Below are 17,896 nucleotides of genomic sequence, written 5' to 3' on the forward strand. Positions count from 1 at the left end.
GCGGAAGGTAGTCGCCGGCGTCAGAGGGGACGTGTAGGTGCGTTGACTGCTCAACAGCGCAGTCATGCAGCACTGATGCGACTCATCGGATCTTGTTCGAATTGCAAGAAACGCAAGGAGAAGTGTGACCCTGGCACGCCTTGCAAATCTTGCATCGATCACTTCAAGGGCGACCTCGTCAACCATCCCTGCCGCGACCGGCTGGTTTCTGGACTGGCTGGTGTCTTCCTAGCAGAACGCCATGGCTGGCATCCCAGTGTGAGGCCCATAGAGGCCTATTTTGGCAACTACCAAGTGCTACCCGGTTCCTATTCGATCCCTATCACATTCGGTTTTGGTTCCTTACTCCATGTCCCTGTATCCATCATCCATGTTGATAGTCAAGATGGCAGCCTTCTTCACGAACACACCGTGTACTCTTGGCCGCCAAGTGCTTCATCTGCCGAGACTCATACCCATGCAGTCCTGCCTGCCATTTTGTCTCCAGATGCCATGGACAAGCTTGAGGACCTCTTGGATACCCACCTCTCTCTCCTAGTTGATCAACATTTCCGGTCCTTCCCGCCTTTCTGCTCGCCGCTTAGGGTATTGCGTCACGTATACGCGTATTGGCGCTCGCTTCCTGTCACCTCTTCTTACTCACGACTACTACAGCAAGCATTGAAGCTGCTTGTTCTGGTCCATGTTGGCGGAGACATCACTCTACCCCCACCCGCAAAGGATCCTGTCCTTGAGCAATTGGTTCGATCAACCATGTCGATTCCGGAAGGAGCAGTTCCCACACCATGCTTTATCCGATCGCAGTTTGGTTCCATCATGCCTTCTTTGGCACTCAAACTCATGAGGGAAATCCTACTATCCCTCGAGCAACTCCTTCTTAACCGCGAATTCCACGAATGGTCCGTCGCCGTCGCTACGCTCATCGTCGTACTCATCACCGTGGAAAGCATCCAATACCACTCCGCCAAACTCCCCTACCACCACTCACACGACACACCCATGGTACGCTCGCAGTCCAAGCAAGAGCGTGACTTCAGAGGCGATGAGGAAGGCGTGCGGCAACTGCTGGAATTCTACTCCGCTTGTTTCTCGGGCTGTCATGCGAGACTGAGTCCAGACTGGCGGGGTGATCCCGAGGCTGGGCTCAGACCGAGAAACTCGAAGAGTACGTCGCTGCCGCCCGAGGATAAGTTCATTGAGAATATCCGCGAGGCGGTGAGGACTGCGACGCCGGAGTATTTGGAGGCGAAAGCGAGCGAGGAAAGAGCGGGTGAGGATATGAGCTACTTCTTCGACCGGCTTGCTGCGAGGTTGCTTGTGCTTAAGGTGAATGATGGGGGAGCATCCGTGGCGCAGGATGCGACATGACCGCTTTCCACGTTTTGCTTCCATTTCCTCTACGTTTCCTACGTTCCGGTGCGGCTTTCTCTTTCCCTTCATTTCTGACGTTGTAATGCGGCAACTGTTACGATATACGTCTGACGATGACGACTGAACGACCCGTAACGGCCGCCTTCCTTTCTATTCTTATTGTACATATCGCTGTACAATATCCCTTTTAGAGACACGTTCATGATTGGGTATGGCTGTTACCTTTTCATCCTTTCACTCGTCGGTTTTTTGGGAGGCATACTGTCACTGCAACATACCACCGGCGTTCAATGCACAGCATGGCGGATTATTCGTGTATGTATTCTTGTCTAGATCTCATGGAAACTATGATCACGTTATGCATTCCATCGCACCCATGCTTCCACATGTGTCCACTTTCCATCTCCCTTCCCTCGTACCTAGATCTTTCCGTATTCCTCCTACCCAAATCCTTCCGTACCCCCATGCATCCCATCCCCATGCAAATGCACCCACAAGCAGCCATCCTCTCTAATGCAACGCTAACGACAAAAAAGAAAAGTTCTTAAACGACTTGAAATGGAAATGGAAAGGGAAAGGAAAAGAAAGTGAAGGACATGACGTCACGAGAAATCCGGCAGCCCAGGACACTGCGCCTGGCTCCTGTAATGCGCCTGGCTGAACATCTCCTGCATGGCGAAATAGTGCGCCACGATGCCGCACAGCACCGCAACGTGCCAGATGTTGTGGCTCGCGCCGAGGTAGTCGAAGCGGCCCGGTAGCCAGCGCTCGGGCACCCTCGCGGCGTAGATGATGGCGCCGAAGAAGTAGATGAGCATGGAGGGCACGGCGGGCATGTAGAAGGAGGCAGTGTATTCGAAGCCGTGGAGGGAGATGAGCTGGAAGAAGGGCAGGAGGGACGTCAGTGCGAGGAGGACGTAGAAGGAGACGCGCAGCCAGGCGAGGTCGTTGCGGTTGAAGGTGGGGTTCCAGGGGAGGTAGACGCCGCCTAGGGAGAGCAGCGCGGTGAGCGTCATGTACGCCCAGCGGCTGCGGGGTTCGCAGTAGAAGGCCGTGTACTCGAAGGTCATGATGGAGGCGCCTACCAGCAGGGAGATTCCCGTGTAGTCGATGCAGGCGTAGCGCTCGAGGAGGGTCTGGTGGCTGATGCCGTTCATGGTGTGCATGATGCAGGAGCACAGCAGGCACTTGCAGGCGGCGAAGAAGAAGATTGCGGCGATGACGATGTCAGTGGTGGTGCTGGCGTGGAAGTTGATGTGCTGGGGGTAGAAGATGAAGGCGAGGCCGAGCATCACCATGAAGCCTACGAGGTGCGTCCAGATGTTTGTGGATTCGTTGTGGATGCCGCAGATGGAGCGGATGCAGGCCCAGTGGCCGTCGTAGAAGCGGTAGCCCGTCAGGATATGCTCGTTTGCCTGCCATGGCTCGGGGAGGTCTTCGTAGCGGATGAGCCCGTGTTCTTTTGCGCGGGCGAGGGCACGATCGACTGCGTAGTCGATCTTGAGCTCGATGGATTGGCGCGCGCGGTGCGCTTTGTGGAGACCAGCATCGACGATGCCACGGGCCCAGCCGAGCTCCTGGTTCACGGTGTCGATGCCGGCGTCGCGGAAGGAGTATGCGCGGCCTTCGAGGTCCGTCACCCAGTCTTCGATTAATAGAATTCCAGCGACCACCTTCTCCGCTAACGTTTCTTTCGATTCGAGCGCATGTTGGTACCGGCCCTCGAGCGTCTCAACGAAGACGGCCGCCTGCCTCCTCCCCACTTCGATGGCACCGTCGGAGATCTTGGAGCATGATTCGCGCACGGCGAGGAGGGTCGAGTATGCGTATTCGACGCCCGTGTCGAGCTTGAGCTGGCCGTACGAGTCTATGCGGTCGAGTCTGCAGTTCAGCTCTGCGAGGAAACCACCGAGCAGGGCATGGAAGTTGTCGGAATCGACACACGGGGTGCCTCCGTGGATCAGGAAGCTCGAGGACGGTCTCCGTGAAGGTCTTGGTGGTGGTTGTAGCTCCCCTGCATCGAAAGTACCATAGGCTCGGTTCGCACGCAGGACGGGGGCAGCGTCTCCTTCAGCGGCCATTGCAACAGCAGTGCTCGTGCCGCCGCGGTTGCGGGAGGCAGCGCGGGGCATGGTCGGCCTCGTATATCTATATCTCTCACTGTGCGGGCCAGACCGGTGCGAGTGCGCAGCCCATATACCTGCGGTGCTGTGTCGCCAAACGCGGTGCGAATGGCCGTGAGTGGTACAAGGCGCGTGGGCCGCCGAATCCGGGCGATTGGCTCACGCAGATGCGGCGAAGAGCTCTGTTATGCGCGTGAAGGCAGCGAAGGCGGCGACTGGGGGATCAGGCGGGGTCGCAAATGGGGTCGCAGTGGGAGGGCAGTTGCACGAGGGGCTCACGGCGGCTGAGTGAATGCTCGTAGATGACGCACGTGGAGGCGCTGTCTTCGTTGGTGGACGCCTTTGGGCGACGAAGGCTTCCCGGCCCATGCAATCACTTGCGCCGGCCCGCGGTAGCATTCGGGTCTTGGCTCTTTTGCCGCCTCAACCGGCGTACCATGTTGGCAATTCATCGCACGTCTCTTTGTTGTTACAGCCCAGGCATGAAGAGCTTGTCTCGAGAAAGGATGTGCGCAGACGGCTGCAGGGCGAGACCCTTCAACACCAGTGCCCGAACCACCAATCACTTCTCCACGCGTGTACGCATGTTGTCTCAGTGCCACGCTGTTGAACACCACCCGGTCGGTCCCTGCAGATGTTCATCAGATCTGCGATTCCCTTTGCTTAATCAGAACGTCGCCACGGCCAGAAGCGTCCGCAAGGCGAAGGAATGCCGACGTCGCTTGCCTGTGGAATCCGTCTGGAAGCGGCATCCCCTACGGCATTGATAGATCCTCACAATGACCCCTGCATTCCAGAAATGAACATACATCGACCCACTCGGCGTTCATGCGTTGTCAATTCGAACTTGGATGTCGAGTATGCACACCATGGATACGACACATATATTCGTTGTCAAGATGATGCATAGGCCTACACTACAGCTGGCCGCACGGACATACCATACACATGTCTAACGACCAGAGAAACTAAGTCGACGATCGTCTTATGAGCTTGAGGCTTTCTATCTGTCTTGCTATCGACTTCTCATATCGACTGAAACTTTCACTCTCTGCGGCTATGGAAAACTTGTCGTTCCTTTGTCCTGCAGCCTCCGAAAGCTGCAATTACTAGGGAGATATCTTGTAATTGATAGAGACTTACATCTCTACTAGTTGTGGGCGGTAGATACTCCCTAAGTCACCTGCAGTGTTACTGCGTTCCCACCAACGCAACGGGCTCGTGCGGCTTCGTTTCACGAAATACCGACCTTGGGTTCGACTGCTCAATACTCGCTCTACAGCAATTGAATGCGATTATAATACCCCATTGTGCGAAAGAAAATCCTTACAGCTGCACACCGTCAGTCAAAATCTCAACCGCCGTCGCCGGCGCAGCAACGCCCCTCTCAGCCGCCTCTTTGTCCGTCCTCGCAAGATCATCAGCATACAGCTTCGCCGTAGCCGCCCTCTGCACATTCCCCTTCGGCGTCTTGACAAACGGCCTTTCTGGATCCGCCACCACCACAAGCTCCCTCAAAATCCTCGCAGCGGGCGAGCATATGCTATGCGTAGCTTCAATATCCGGCCACACGCGGTCCAATACCTCCTCCTTCGTGAGTCCCTGCGGATTCTGCACGTCCAGCAATAGCGCTGCACTCTCCCTCCCCGTGCCGATGATCAATGCCTCGTTGACATCAGAGTGTTGCGCTATACGCTTCTCCACCTCCACGGGCCAAGATTTCTCACCCGACGCAAACACAAGCATATCATCCGCTCGGCCCTGATGATCCCACAATCCTTCCACTTCTCTGTTCTTCTTGTACAAATCACCGGTCGCATACTCCTGCTTCTCAGGGAAGATGTGGAAGACAGTCTGCGTATTCTCATGTTCCTTCCGCCGGATTACCGCCTCGTAGATATCGCCTTCGCGCTGGACGAAATGCACGTTCGAGCTGGGGTGGAAACTTAGAGAATGCCAATGTTGGCCTGCCGGGACGGAGGTGGGTGTGATGCCGTGGAAGATGCCACACTCGGTGCTGGCCATCATGGTGCAGTTCGAACTTTTGGGAAAGGGCGGCGCCGACGGGCGACGGGATGTCGCCGCCGGAGTACATCACGCGCTTCACGCTGGAAGCAATGCGCTTCAAGAGCTCGGGGTCGCGGTAGATTTGCACAATGGTGATGGGACTGAGCGTGACTTGCGAGATGGAGTTGTGCTCGAGGGCTTCGGCGACCGTGCTGGCAGAGGGAGGCAGGCCAGCGGGCGGGTAGACGACGACGGTGCCGGTGAGGAGGGGAAGGATGACGTTGCCGATGGCAAAACTCATCTTCACTCATCAGTACATGTGTTACATCTACGAGACTTGGAAAATAGAAAGATGGCCTTACATGGAAGAAAGGGAATTGGAAGTAGACCTTACTCCCGAACAAATCCTTAATAGTACTCCTGTACCCTTCCGGTGGCTCCAGATAGATCTCCTCCGCGAGACTAGCGACCCAGTCATGCGTAGCAATAATCGGCTTAGGGAAGCCTGTCGACCCGGAAGTGTGCACCGTGACGAAAGGCTGTTTCCTACCCTCCTCAAACGAAACATCGTAAGGGTAATGCGGGTACTCGCTTTTCAAGAGGGTATCCAGATCGGGAATGACTACTTCCCGCAGTGGGAATTGGTCGAGAATGGCAGCTAGGAAGGGAAGACGGGGATTTGAGATGAGGATGGTTTTAATGGAAGTTTGGCGGAAGAGGGCTGCTGCTGCGAGGGGCGGGAAGCGCGGGCTGAAAAAGAGCATCTACTTCGTTCAGCCCAAGAGTCTTCGATTCAAAGATACGGAAGACAGTCTCAAAACTTACGCTATACCCGGCTTTCACGGCTCCAAGAAGCAGGATCACGTATCGCAGGTCTTGCAGGCCTACATACGCTAGGGTTTCGGTTGATGTCCCCTTGCCAATGGCCGTCTCTAAATGCGCTGCGATTGCGTTGACGGCATTGGAGAGCTCACGATATGTTACTTTGTGAAAGCCGTCGGCGAATGTGGTTAGAGATTTTGGGATTGAGGCGAAGACTTGGGAGGGGGTGGAGTGTGCGATGTCGTCGAGGACGTGGTTTAGAAGCCTGTTGCGGCTTTGAGGGTGAGCTTTCGTAGTCATTCTGGAGAGTGGATATGCTTGACGGTTACTGGTATTGGGAGTTGGAGATACTATGGTGTGGTGGTACCTACCGTATGTAGTATTTAAGCTGTTAAGATGTCAGCACCGAATTACGCCCTCACTGCGCCCCACTACAAAGCGACTCCGTGAACATTCTTTTAACCCTTTTCGTTTGTCGTATTCAGAGCCGTCAAGAAGAATGTTAGAATTAGCCTTCCAGTCACCTTTTGAAACAAGCAAGTCTATCCGCGAACATCCGCAAATCTTTATATGGAGGATCGCCATGTTTTCAAGCAAATTGTTTTACAGGCACTATCCCAGTAGGGAGTATCGAGGGCTCGCCGTACTTGTTCTCACGCGGATGTGTACCATAGGTAATATGTCCACGGGTCTCTTCGGCCAGAGCCGAGACCTGTGTCCGAAACCTGCGTATGGAAATACAGCTCATAGAGCACTAACGACAGCTTGATATTCAGCAAGCATGTGCTGCGGTTGGATCCTCTTATAGAAGGTATAGGTCTCTGAGGCGTGATTCTATAGTACTCTTAGGTAGAAAATATTGCAAAAGAGGATAATTATCGTAAAGGTAGAAGTTCTTCCTAGCACTACTGATCAGCGTACGATCCTGGCTTGGTCTATGAAAGAAGTCAATTCGTTGCTCTCCGCTTGCGATCATGTTTAAACTGGGCTGAGGAGTACTTCCAACAACTTCTTACTGTTGCTGATGGATTTTGGCGAGAAGAATGATAGAATGTATTTTTGTGTCTCTTTGTATTGTATTCCTAGACAAACCGAGCAGCTGGAATTTACCCGGACAATGGGCGTAGGGTTCCTTCGGCATCTCCCAAATTTCTGTAATAGCTCCTCCAATTCTGAATGCAGAGCAAAGTGTGGTTCGAATCCAACTGTCGCGTCTGAAAGATCCGCACAAAGACGAGACCTCCTGAGACTGTTGCCGAACAGTGCGAAGATTGAGATGGCTGAGCGCACAAAAACAAGAGATAGGTGACAGCGCAGTGATCTTAGATAACGATGTTAGGGATGAAGCATGTTGGGAAGTTTTAGTGGGGCAGCTAGCTCGCTTGTGCGCGTCCCTTGCCCTTTCTGAGGCCGCACTCTTGCTGTACACTCTCAAGACACTCTTAAGCGCAGTTACTTATGCAACAATCATCTTGGTAGAACCATCATCGTAAAACTCTGAGCGTCAATCATACAAATCCGCGGTGAGAAGATATGAATCACTCCCGGCGTCCCGGAGCGGCCACATCACGATCTACCCAGGTATGCATCTTTGTCCCGCCAACGTTTGCTGTGTGGACGGCGGACCCTACCGACGCGAGTCACTCTGGTATCATACTCCATAGAATTACGATGCTTCTGAACCGGAGATGTGCGCTCGGTGTCGGCAGTGGCGAGTAGCTGCGATATGCGAACGCATCCCGGTCATGAGGTGCTTTGCAGCTCCCCGCATTCAAGGAGAGCTTTGATAAGGTTGGCCTACTATGGTTGTATCTCCGTTCAGCGTCTGCATTGCAGCAGATAAGTGCCTATCACGACAGACGATCAAGATATGGCCTTTAAGAACGGCATACCTCAGCTATTCCATCCGCATCGCCTTCTGGCTCGTTGTCTGCCGATTCAAGGTTGCCGTCGGCCGCGATTATGGCACCAAAGCTCATCAGAAACGTAAGCCTATCTGCGCTCTATCGCATCTATGCGACTACTGAACATGATTCTAGTTTCGGTCCTTCATCTGGGACTCCGATACCCATCTTAAGTCTCATGAAGAGCGCAAGTTTCTTCGCAAATTGGACTTCTCTATCCTTACAATAGGTTGCTTGGGGTTCTTCCTCAAGTACCTCGACCAAGGAAATCTCGCAAATGCCTATGTATCAGGAATGCAGGAAGACCTGAAGATGCTGGGCAACGAATACACGTACGCCGTGACTTGCTACACCGTTGCCTATGCTGTCATGCAGATCCCATCCAATATCATCATCCAATACATACGCCCCTCATACTGGCTAGCCGCCATGGAGATCTGCTGGGGAACATTTACCTTCGCACAAGCAGGTGTACGAAACGTCAACATGCTTTACGCGTTCCGCTTCTTGGTCGGCTTCTTTGAAAGCAGCTTCTTCCCATCACTGCTATTCGTGTTGGGGAGCTGGTACACGAAGACAGAGTTGGCGAAACGAATCGCAATCTTTCATATGACGGCACCAGTGGGGACTGCATTTGGAGGCTATTTGCAAGCTGCTGTGTACGAAAGTCTGGACGGGCATCATGGGCTTGCTGGGTGGAGATGGCTGTACATTGTTTGTGGCGTAAGACGATCTCGCAATCCTCTGCATTGACCCTCGATCACTAATGCACTTACAGTGTATGACGGTGCCTGTAGGCTTTATGACGTGGTTCATTCTACCCGATACACCGTACACGACAAAATCCTGGTTCCTCAGTGAAGAAGAGAAACAGCTAGCAATTGAGCGCGTTCGCGAAGCAGGCAAAGCTGCACCAGCACCGCTGACATTCGCCACGTTCAAGGTTATCCTCACGCGCTGGCGTTGGTACGCATTCGTTTTGGGCTATGTTCTGTACGGCTCCTCCTGCGCTGCGGGCGACTACTTCGGCATCTGGCTAAAGAGCGAAAACTTTTCGGTGGTGGATCGTAACATCATACCGACGGGCTCCAAACTTATATCCGGCTTTTGCGTCGTGCTTTGGGGCTTCCTTTCGGATTATACGGGCAGTCGATTTGCGCTGGTCCTATGCCCGCTCATGTATGGGCTGATTCCGAACGGTATACTTGCGTTCTGGCCGACTAGTCAGGGAGTGAAGATGTTCGCTTTCATGACAACAGGAGTGCAGCTCATGACGGCGATCTTCTATGCTTGGGCGAACGAAGTGTGCGCCGACAATAACGAAGAGCGGGCGATTGTCATAAGCAGTATGAATGGCTTTCAGTATGCTGTGGCTGCATGGCTGCCGATAGTGATATTTCCACAGACCATGGCTCCGACCTTCAGATACGGCTTTCCGGCAACTTGGGGGTTGGCTATCGCGGCTCTGATCGCGATCGTAGGTATACAGATGCTACACACGAGAGAACAGCGAAAGAAGCAACACAACGAATCGACTGTCGAGCATGGAAGCTTTGATGATAGTGGCGAAGAGACTGGCGAAGTTGGAAGCAAAGCGGACGATAGCAACATTCGTGAGAGCAAGTCGATCTAAGAGTGTCCTGCGGACTTTGGCACAGCGAAACGTGTTTCCAATGAAGTTGTCTATTACGGACACTTCGCCGGGGACTATGTTCCAAAGCAGGGGCAAGACTTCCGGTAGACGACTCGTTTTAAATTTGGTTCGCAGAATGCGGTGTCTTCCAATCGCTCAGTCTGATTCTCATAATTCTTCTAAGAGCCGTTTGGTTTTCTCTGTCCCTGCAACTGCTATTAGTAAAATAGTACGGTCGTTGCAACTTGCTTCAAACCGATCATCGCATGCTATCATGCGAGCTAATCATTCTGCAGCGTTATTACCTAAGTCAGTTTTGGATGTATCTTGCCGTCCCAGCAAGGGATGGCAGACCGCATAGCATTGTTGTTTCGAAGCGCATATGGAAGGCACACATGGAAGCGGACCCAGAGACAGACTCCGCGCTTTTTCGCATCGAGCATCGTACTATACGACGGCAATGCTCCAGTACCAGGATCGTCTAGATCGAAAAAATAAGCACCTGACTGGCATGCGGTGCATACGCGCCTCCTACCTAGCTCAAGGAATTTCAGTATTCCGAGATGGCGACACCAACCTAAGACTTGCCCAGCTTCACAATCGCCCGGAAGTCAGCCTTTCCCTGTCGGTAAACACGATTTTGTTTTGAGCTTAAGGTATTTTGTTTTGTGGCTAAGGCGCTCGGTTTCGTCGCTAAGGTGTTCGTTTCGAACACAAGGCGATCAACGCCCCTCGGCGCCCGGCTAGGCATGAAACATTCGATAGGCGAGGCTCACCAACCGCTTTGAGATCAGGCAAGTTAGTCTAGCAGGTAAGAGAGACGTTTGTGATCAGCGCCGAGTTCCGCTTCACCTGATGTGCAGATGTGCATGATCCGCAATGCAGTTCCGCGGCCTGGCCTTCTGGACGACTATATATCCAGGCTGTTGCACGTCTCCTCAGGAACATCAGCTTGCAGGTCAATCGCCTCGTCTCTACTCAATAACTAATACTCTTCATTAATTCTGTTGTTGACCAACATATAAGCCATTCTTTCTAATCATTGTCAATAATCCAATTCTCGATCCAACACCTTCATCATGATGTACTCCAGCATTGTTCTTGCGGCTCTCGCCCACAGCTCGGCTGTCTTGGCTGCTACTATGCAGGTCTCGGTCGGCACGAACAACCAGTTCGTGTTCACTCCCGACACTATGGTTGCCCAGCCTGGAGACATGATCGCCTTCAACTTCGTCAGCCAGGTAGGCCTTTCCCAGCACATCTCCAAGGCAATCACTAATCCCTTCCCCAGAACCACTCCGTTGCCTCATCAAATGCGAACTCCCCTTGTACACCTGAGAAGAACGCCATCTTCAGTGACTTCCAGCCCGTCGCTGCACCAGCTGGCGCCAACGCCAACGCTGCCGCCGCCGCCGGTGGCAACGGAAAGGCCAAAGGCAAGAAAACCAAGGGCAAGAACAACAAACGCCAGGCCGCCAACACCCCCATGTTCATGGTCCCGGTCACCGACAACCAGCCCATGTACATCTACTGCTCCCAGGCACAGCACTGCCAGCAAGGCATGGTCATGGTCGTCAACCCCCCTGCTGCGGGTATGGGTGTCGCCCAGTACCGACAGCTCGCTGCTCAAGCAAATCAGAACAAGAGCCCAAAGGGTGGAATCTCCGGCGGACAGATCGTGAACAATGCTGCAGGCACAAACCCGCCTAATGGTGTCCTCGGCGCCGCAGCAGCCACAGCGCAAACCAACGGAGGAAACGGCAAGGGCAAAGGCAAGGGCAAAGCAGCAGCAGCCAAGGGCAAGGGAAAGGGCAACTAAATCGTAATGAGTAAGCAAAAGTATGTTTGAACGGTAGTTGGCGATGGGCATGTATATAGGAAACTGGATGTTGTGTATAAATTAATTCGTACTGGTGAATGATTTTCATCGGTGCGTGGCCGAGTCGTGTGTTGAGATTTGAATTCAGTGAAACAGCGCTAGTGAGTGGCGGAATCGACAGCTCTCGCTTCTCTGGTAGCTTGATGTATAGGTGAGATCGATCCAGATCGCATAGTGTCGTTTCCCTTCAAGTCGAGTATGGATACATGTGCTGTTTGTGGTTTTTGAATTCTCCGATCCTGCTAGCTTTCTTGAAAGCATCTTCATTCCGTAACATCAGACTAATAGGATCATGCGAAAAGAGTCTAAGGATCTAACTTCACTCGTGCATGCGCTGATGGCATCGTGTTTCTGCTCTAGAAAGGATAGCTGGAATGTGAGATTGTACAAGATGACGAAGACCATAATCGCGCTAGTCTAAAAGAGTATCTTCGCTAAGAGTCTGCGTGAATGATACGGCCAGGCTAAATGCTACATAGCTGTGTAGAGCCAGAAAGCCTCTTATACCCGGTCTAGCCCACGACATACTCATCAAATCTCAATGTTCGACGTTGTGGCGACCACGTTTTGCCGCATGGAGATCTATTTTTGGAGAGGAAGCAATCTGGAAGAAAATGCAGCCGCATATATGTGGCGACACGTAAGCTCTGGAATCGGACTTGTGGAGCCCTGTCACTTTGAGTACGTTGTACGAGAGACAAGGCAGGTAGCCTCTTGATAAGAGCTCTCACAAGGCCAGGCTCTTGGAGCGTCAAACGAAACGCCGTGCTTCTATTCTGGCTGCCTCCAAAACCTTTTCTCGCGCACCTCATGGCATCTTCGATCTTTCTCTTCGTTATCGCATTGCTATCTTGTATGAGCTTAGTAGCTGCTGCACCCCATCCAGCTGCAACGACCACTCTCCCTCCAAAAGGCGCGGCAACCGTTGGTGCTGTTCAGGTTGACGATCCGGACGTTGACAGCGAAGGGAATGGTTGCAGAGCTGGCTCCGTCGGGGTCGCCTCCGCTACGGACAATTCCGCCCTCACACTTATTTTCGACAGCTTCCAAGCCGCCGTCGGGCCCGCTGCTGGAACTTTGAAGAAGCGCGCGTTTTGTCGTGTGAACGTAACGCTAGCCTCACCGGGCTGGGCATTTGATGTCAGCTCGGTAGAATTCCGTTCATACGTCAATCTTGCCAAAGGAGTCGATGTTAGCCTCGTGAGCCGATGGAAGTGGATTGATAGCAAAGGTGTGGACATGAAAGGCAAGGTATGTGGGGCGAATCTCTTGAAGTCATGGATTGTAGAGCTTACAGGTATAGGGGAACGTCAAGAAGGTCGTGAACGGGCCATACGAGGAAGACTTCCTTCTGCATAAGGATGGCGAGGTATCAGATAGCGAGCAGTCGGTGTGTTCGAAAGCTTCCGCAATGTTTCAGTTGAGCCTTTCAGCCACTCTCTCGGCGACCAGTACATCGCTACCTGGCCTTGTACAAGGGAGTTCCGCCGACACTAAGTTTGGCCAAGTGCTCAATCTCTCATGGAGGAAGTGTTGACGCAGTCAGCTTGCAAAGTATGCTGGGGTTGCTCTTTGCATGTTCGATTTCTTTGGTCACATATTGAGCTATGCCGGCCTAGAACAAATAATGGATGTGCGTCGTTGAGCTGGACATTCGTGTACAATGACGCCGAAAGATATCCCACTAGAATCGAAGATTGTCCTGTACTCCTCTAATACAATATGATTGGGGTTTCGCAGCAAACGAATTTCGAGATCAATCTTTGTCAATGCCGGGCATTTGCGAGAAAGCTCTTGCGCTACAACCGCAGGATTCCAGCTGAGAAGCATACTTGTGTCTCCAACACTGGACATGTCGTTGACCTCGACATGCCTGAGGTGAAGGTGACGAAGCGAACGTGGTAGACTTGCGGCATGAATCGCTTCGGTAAGACCCATGGAATACACATTAGTGAACAGAGTATGCAGATCGATTGACAAAGACTCTAGCTTCGAAGCCGCGATGTCTTCCAGAATCTCTGAGGCATCATCGCTTAGGTAATTGTAGCCAAGCTCGGGATGGCGCTCATCGATCCGACCGTCTTCAATGGTCAATTTGCGCAAAGAATTGCGCAATTGGCGCTTGAAAAAACCCAGCAGGTGGCGAGATTGCCTCGGGTAAAAGGTACACTCGTAATGGAAGAGCCGTAAATAAGACAATGAAGGCAGGCTCCTCGCCAAGGCATGCAACGAGTTAGACCATAGTCTGTATGGCGCTGAGCAGGTACGAAACCCCTGATGTATCTCAAGCTCCTTGACGGAATGCGACACCCAGCCCCAATCGTCCGGATAAGCTCTATCATCGCCGTTCAGGTCTATAATCTTCATCGAGTGGAGCACCACGCGTCGGAGCTGCGGTAGGCGGAGGATATAGTTGTATTTGTATATATAGTCCGCGGCAAACAGTTCGAGTGTCCTTAAATTTTCCAGATTGACTGGGATGCCCATTGAATATCCACGATCGTGATATAGACTTGTTTCCACGAGCTTGATGGTCGCGATGCGATGATTACTTCGGAAATTTGTAAGGTTTACGAACAAAGGGAGTGCTTCAGCCAGGAAATCGCGGAGCTGATTGACATGCTGTCTCGGAGTAGAACAGGGGGCGCCGCACTGAATGAAGAGAGACTTGACAGCTTTGGCAAGCTGTACATCCGACTTGAAAACGTCCAGAAGGATGGCTGGTTCATCTGTCATGAGCTCGAGATGGATTGCGCTGTAAAGGACTGGCCTGGCGGCTTCATAGAAGCGTCGTGATACAAGGCAGCAATTGGCCAGACTAATCGCATCCTGGATGCTCCTGCCGTCGTTTGAGTGCGCGACATGAGTAATGACATGATCAATCAGCTCATTCGGAAGCGAGTCCATCGTGAGAAGAACAATTGCAACGTATGTATATGCTACATAAGGATGGGCAAGGTAATGATGCAGACCTCGGATGCGACGCAAGGTGAGGGGCTGCGGGTACTAACCTCATACAGACTTAGTGCGGCCATACTGGTGCGCCGACATGACGAGCCCAGCCTCCTTTCAAGGAAGATGAGCGCCGGTTGATAAGGCCACTGCCAGACAGGTGGGCCTGCTATATATTACCCTGACTAGCATTTGGATGCATGCTCTGCAACTGGATTCGACCATTTCTTGACGCCGTTTGTTGATGATCCCCCGGTTTCCTTCCCACCCCAAGGCCCAGTAGCTACACAACAAGCTCTTCGTGCCGACCGACACAAAGTGAAATGCTGTTAGCTTCTTCGCATTTGTGCGGACATATCCGCAAAGAAGGCAGCGATGATAAGAATTCGTCGGTACGAGCGTCAACGTAAAGAGTAATGCCCCGCTCCGAGAACCCTGGAGGTTACATGGACTAGGCACTACGCCTGACGATCTGGAGATAGCTCAGATTGGAGATGCAGCCGGTATCTGATTCGCGGCATACAAAAGAATACGTGAGGTCGCGGAATAGGTATCTAGGTATCATCGATTTCTACGCCTTTTGAAATGCACGGCCTCATTCGTTTCGGCAGCTCACTGCTGCTCGCTTCGGTGTCAGGTACGATTTTAGCCGATCATACCATCTCCAGATAGACTAATTGATGTACAGTCCAAGCTCGTGGAATTCCAACAACTGCATTCGCAGGTAGAGATGGCAAGCTAAGCTTGAGCGGGATCAACAGCATCATTGTGGACAGCCAGTATGCTGAATCTACTAACACCAAAGGAGAAACCCTGATACCCCCTTCACTACAAGACTTCGCCGAGACTTTTGCAAAGGACCTCAGCGGCCTGCATATAAACGTCAGCTGTTACACTGGAACCAATGCATCCGATGGATCCATCTTCCTTACTATCGGAAACTCCAAAGACTATCTGGACGTCGCTGGACGGGAATCCGCTGAAGGCTACTCGCTGTCGGTCTCAGACGAAGGTATAAAGATCGTCGGTGCTAGTTCTCTCGGTGCATGGTGGGGGACACGGACTGTTCTCCAGCAGGTGAGCCGACCAGATATTCGCAGCCGGGACCGATTACTAAGTATATAGGTCATTCTAGGCAATGGTTCTATCCCCTACGGATCCTTGACCGACACTCCAGAATGGGGGACGAGAGGCATGATGCTTGATGCAGCTAGGCACTGGTACCCTGCGGACTTTTTGATCGAGATGTGCGCATACATGTCTTTCTTCAAACAGAACACCTTTCAGGTTCATTTGAGCGACAACTTGTATAACAATGTCGACATCTATAGCCGGGAGAGGTCATTAGATCTCTATGCTCGTTTTCGCTTATGGTCGGACGACGAAGCGGTGGCCGGCCTGAACGAACACAAAAACGAGTCCTATACTAGAGAGCAGTTTGATGAGATCCAGTCGGCATGCGCGGCTCGCGGTGTCACAATTCTTCCAGAGATCGAAGCCCCTGGTCACGCTTTACCTTTTGTACAGTGGAAGCCAGAGCTTGGTTTGGAAGATGATCTGAGTCTTCTCAATATTTCCCATCCGGAGACCATTCCGACAATGAAGACCATATGGAGTACTTTCTTGCCTTGGTTTCATACGAAGACTGTGCACATAGGAGCCGACGAGTACACTGCGGAGGTTAACGACTACAACATATTCGTCAATAGCATGGCAGATCATATTCAAAGCGAGGCGAACAAGTCCATTCGAATTTGGGGCACCTTCCCACCGAACTACACTGATCCCGGGTATATCAACATCTATAATAACGTATCGGTTCAACATTGGGAGTTCTTCGAAGACAACCCTCTCTACGATTACATCTTGAACAATTATACAGTCCTCAACTCTGATGACACATTTTACGTGGTGAATAAATGGTCGGGCAGTTACCCGCCGCAGGTGAACGTTTCCGCAACGTTTATTGGCAATCCAAACACTGGAGGGGGACTTTGGTATCCGTAAGTAGACCCAGATACTGATCCGGGTACCTATGCGCATCAACTAATCCTGTATTCAGATACGTTTTTGATGCTCGCAACAGCTCAAATAATCCCTCTCGTGATGAGCCACTCGTTCTTGGGGAGATTGCACCACTTTGGAATGACTACGGCCCAAACGCCACTGTATACTCGGAAACCTTCTACGCATGGCGAAGAGGGATCCCCGCTTTAGCTGATAAACAATGGGGCGGGAATTTGTCTGCGGCCGAATTCGATCCGGTTCTCGAACTTCTGAGAAACTTCATTCCAGGGCAGAATCTCGAACGAACAATTCCATCCGTTTCATCGTCCATACTGGACTACTCGTTCGACGCAGGGTACGCTACGTCATCAGCCATATCAGATGAATCGGGCAACGGCTACGATGGCGCCAGTGATTGTTCTAGGACCGAAAAAGGCTCTCTTCTCGTTGATACATGCACGCTCACGACGCCGTTGGCCTCGAAAGGAAGAGAGTACACACTTGCACTGTCTCTACTTCTTTCCTCTCTTGACAGCCCTGAGAACGCAACGCTCCTTTCGGGCCGTGACTCCACGCTCATGCTCACACCTAACATCACCCTGTTCCAAGGCGGCAATTACTATCGGCTCAACTCATCCTTGCCTATGAACCAACGAGTCGATCTAAACATCATCGGACGGGGAAACCAAACATTCGCGAAAGTCAATAACCAGACGGAAGAGGAATTCTTGACAAAGATGGGCATCAACGGGGCAAGGTTCGAGTGGGGCCCCATTGCAATTGAAGCGCCGGTGCATCAGATCGGAGGCGATAATGCGGGGTGGAGCGGCGAACTTTTCGCATTGAAGCTCAAAAGCGTAGCATGATGTCTACAATCGGAAGTCTCGCACACCAAGACGTTGGTGCTATTCGTGGATCTTGAAGTCCCCGATGTGTATAGATCGCGCATATTGCATATAGCCGGCTAACCCGGGAGTTTGAAACAGACTAGGCCAATGAGAGATGCGTGCGACGTTCGAAACACTTTCCATATTGCCCTAGCACTTCGTGTGCACATTGCAGGATGGGGTGCAGCATAATGAATGTTCCTTTCGGTTAATTTCAAGATGGAGAACGCGCTTTGCTTGTATGTCTTTAACAGCTTTGCACTGACGACGTCTCTATAAGAGGCACTCTCCTTGTCGAGTGCATCTTCTAC

The 17,896-nt window shown here is 52.1% G+C and overlaps 6 protein-coding genes across 6 annotated transcripts; 4 read left to right on the top strand and 2 right to left on the bottom strand.

Annotated features, from left to right (window-relative positions):
* Positions 1-349: 349 nt before the first annotated feature.
* N0V89_012406 (uncharacterized protein) lies at positions 350-1,368 on the top strand (the record flags this gene model as incomplete). Its single annotated transcript, XM_056221127.1, has 2 exons — positions 350-357; positions 381-1,368. The coding sequence occupies 2 exons, from the start codon at positions 350-352 to the stop codon at positions 1,366-1,368; spliced, it is 996 nt and encodes a 331-aa protein (XP_056065114.1).
* Positions 1,369-1,973: 605 nt separating this feature from the next.
* Positions 1,974-3,503, bottom strand: IZH3 (inc metabolism membrane protein; the record flags this gene model as incomplete). Its single annotated transcript, XM_056221128.1, has 1 exon — positions 1,974-3,503. The coding sequence occupies one exon, from the start codon at positions 3,501-3,503 to the stop codon at positions 1,974-1,976; it is 1,530 nt and encodes a 509-aa protein (XP_056065115.1).
* A 1,317-nt stretch (positions 3,504-4,820) lies between these two features.
* On the bottom strand, positions 4,821-6,623 carry N0V89_012408 (uncharacterized protein; the record flags this gene model as incomplete). Its single annotated transcript, XM_056221129.1, has 4 exons — positions 4,821-5,511; positions 5,567-5,802; positions 5,864-6,265; positions 6,327-6,623. 4 exons carry the CDS (start codon positions 6,621-6,623, stop codon positions 4,821-4,823), a joined length of 1,626 nt encoding a protein of 541 aa, XP_056065116.1.
* Positions 6,624-8,285: 1,662 nt separating this feature from the next.
* On the top strand, positions 8,286-9,860 carry N0V89_012409 (uncharacterized protein; the record flags this gene model as incomplete). Its single annotated transcript, XM_056221130.1, has 3 exons — positions 8,286-8,309; positions 8,363-8,950; positions 9,006-9,860. 3 exons carry the CDS (start codon positions 8,286-8,288, stop codon positions 9,858-9,860), a joined length of 1,467 nt encoding a protein of 488 aa, XP_056065117.1.
* A 1,079-nt stretch (positions 9,861-10,939) lies between these two features.
* Positions 10,940-11,679, top strand: N0V89_012410 (uncharacterized protein; the record flags this gene model as incomplete). Its single annotated transcript, XM_056221131.1, has 2 exons — positions 10,940-11,101; positions 11,152-11,679. The coding sequence occupies 2 exons, from the start codon at positions 10,940-10,942 to the stop codon at positions 11,677-11,679; spliced, it is 690 nt and encodes a 229-aa protein (XP_056065118.1).
* Positions 11,680-15,276: 3,597 nt separating this feature from the next.
* N0V89_012411 (uncharacterized protein) lies at positions 15,277-17,564 on the top strand (the record flags this gene model as incomplete). The annotated part of the gene is made up of 4 exons (XM_056221132.1): positions 15,277-15,328; positions 15,386-15,768; positions 15,817-16,694; positions 16,754-17,564. The coding sequence occupies 4 exons, from the start codon at positions 15,277-15,279 to the stop codon at positions 17,562-17,564; spliced, it is 2,124 nt and encodes a 707-aa protein (XP_056065119.1).
* Positions 17,565-17,896: the final 332 nt, after the last annotated feature.

The sequence above is a fragment of the Didymosphaeria variabile genome, assembly GCF_027946475.1.
Source record: "Didymosphaeria variabile strain IMI 356815 chromosome Unknown scaffold_10, whole genome shotgun sequence".
In the NCBI taxonomy this organism is placed as follows: domain Eukaryota; kingdom Fungi; phylum Ascomycota; class Dothideomycetes; order Pleosporales; family Didymosphaeriaceae; genus Didymosphaeria; species Didymosphaeria variabile.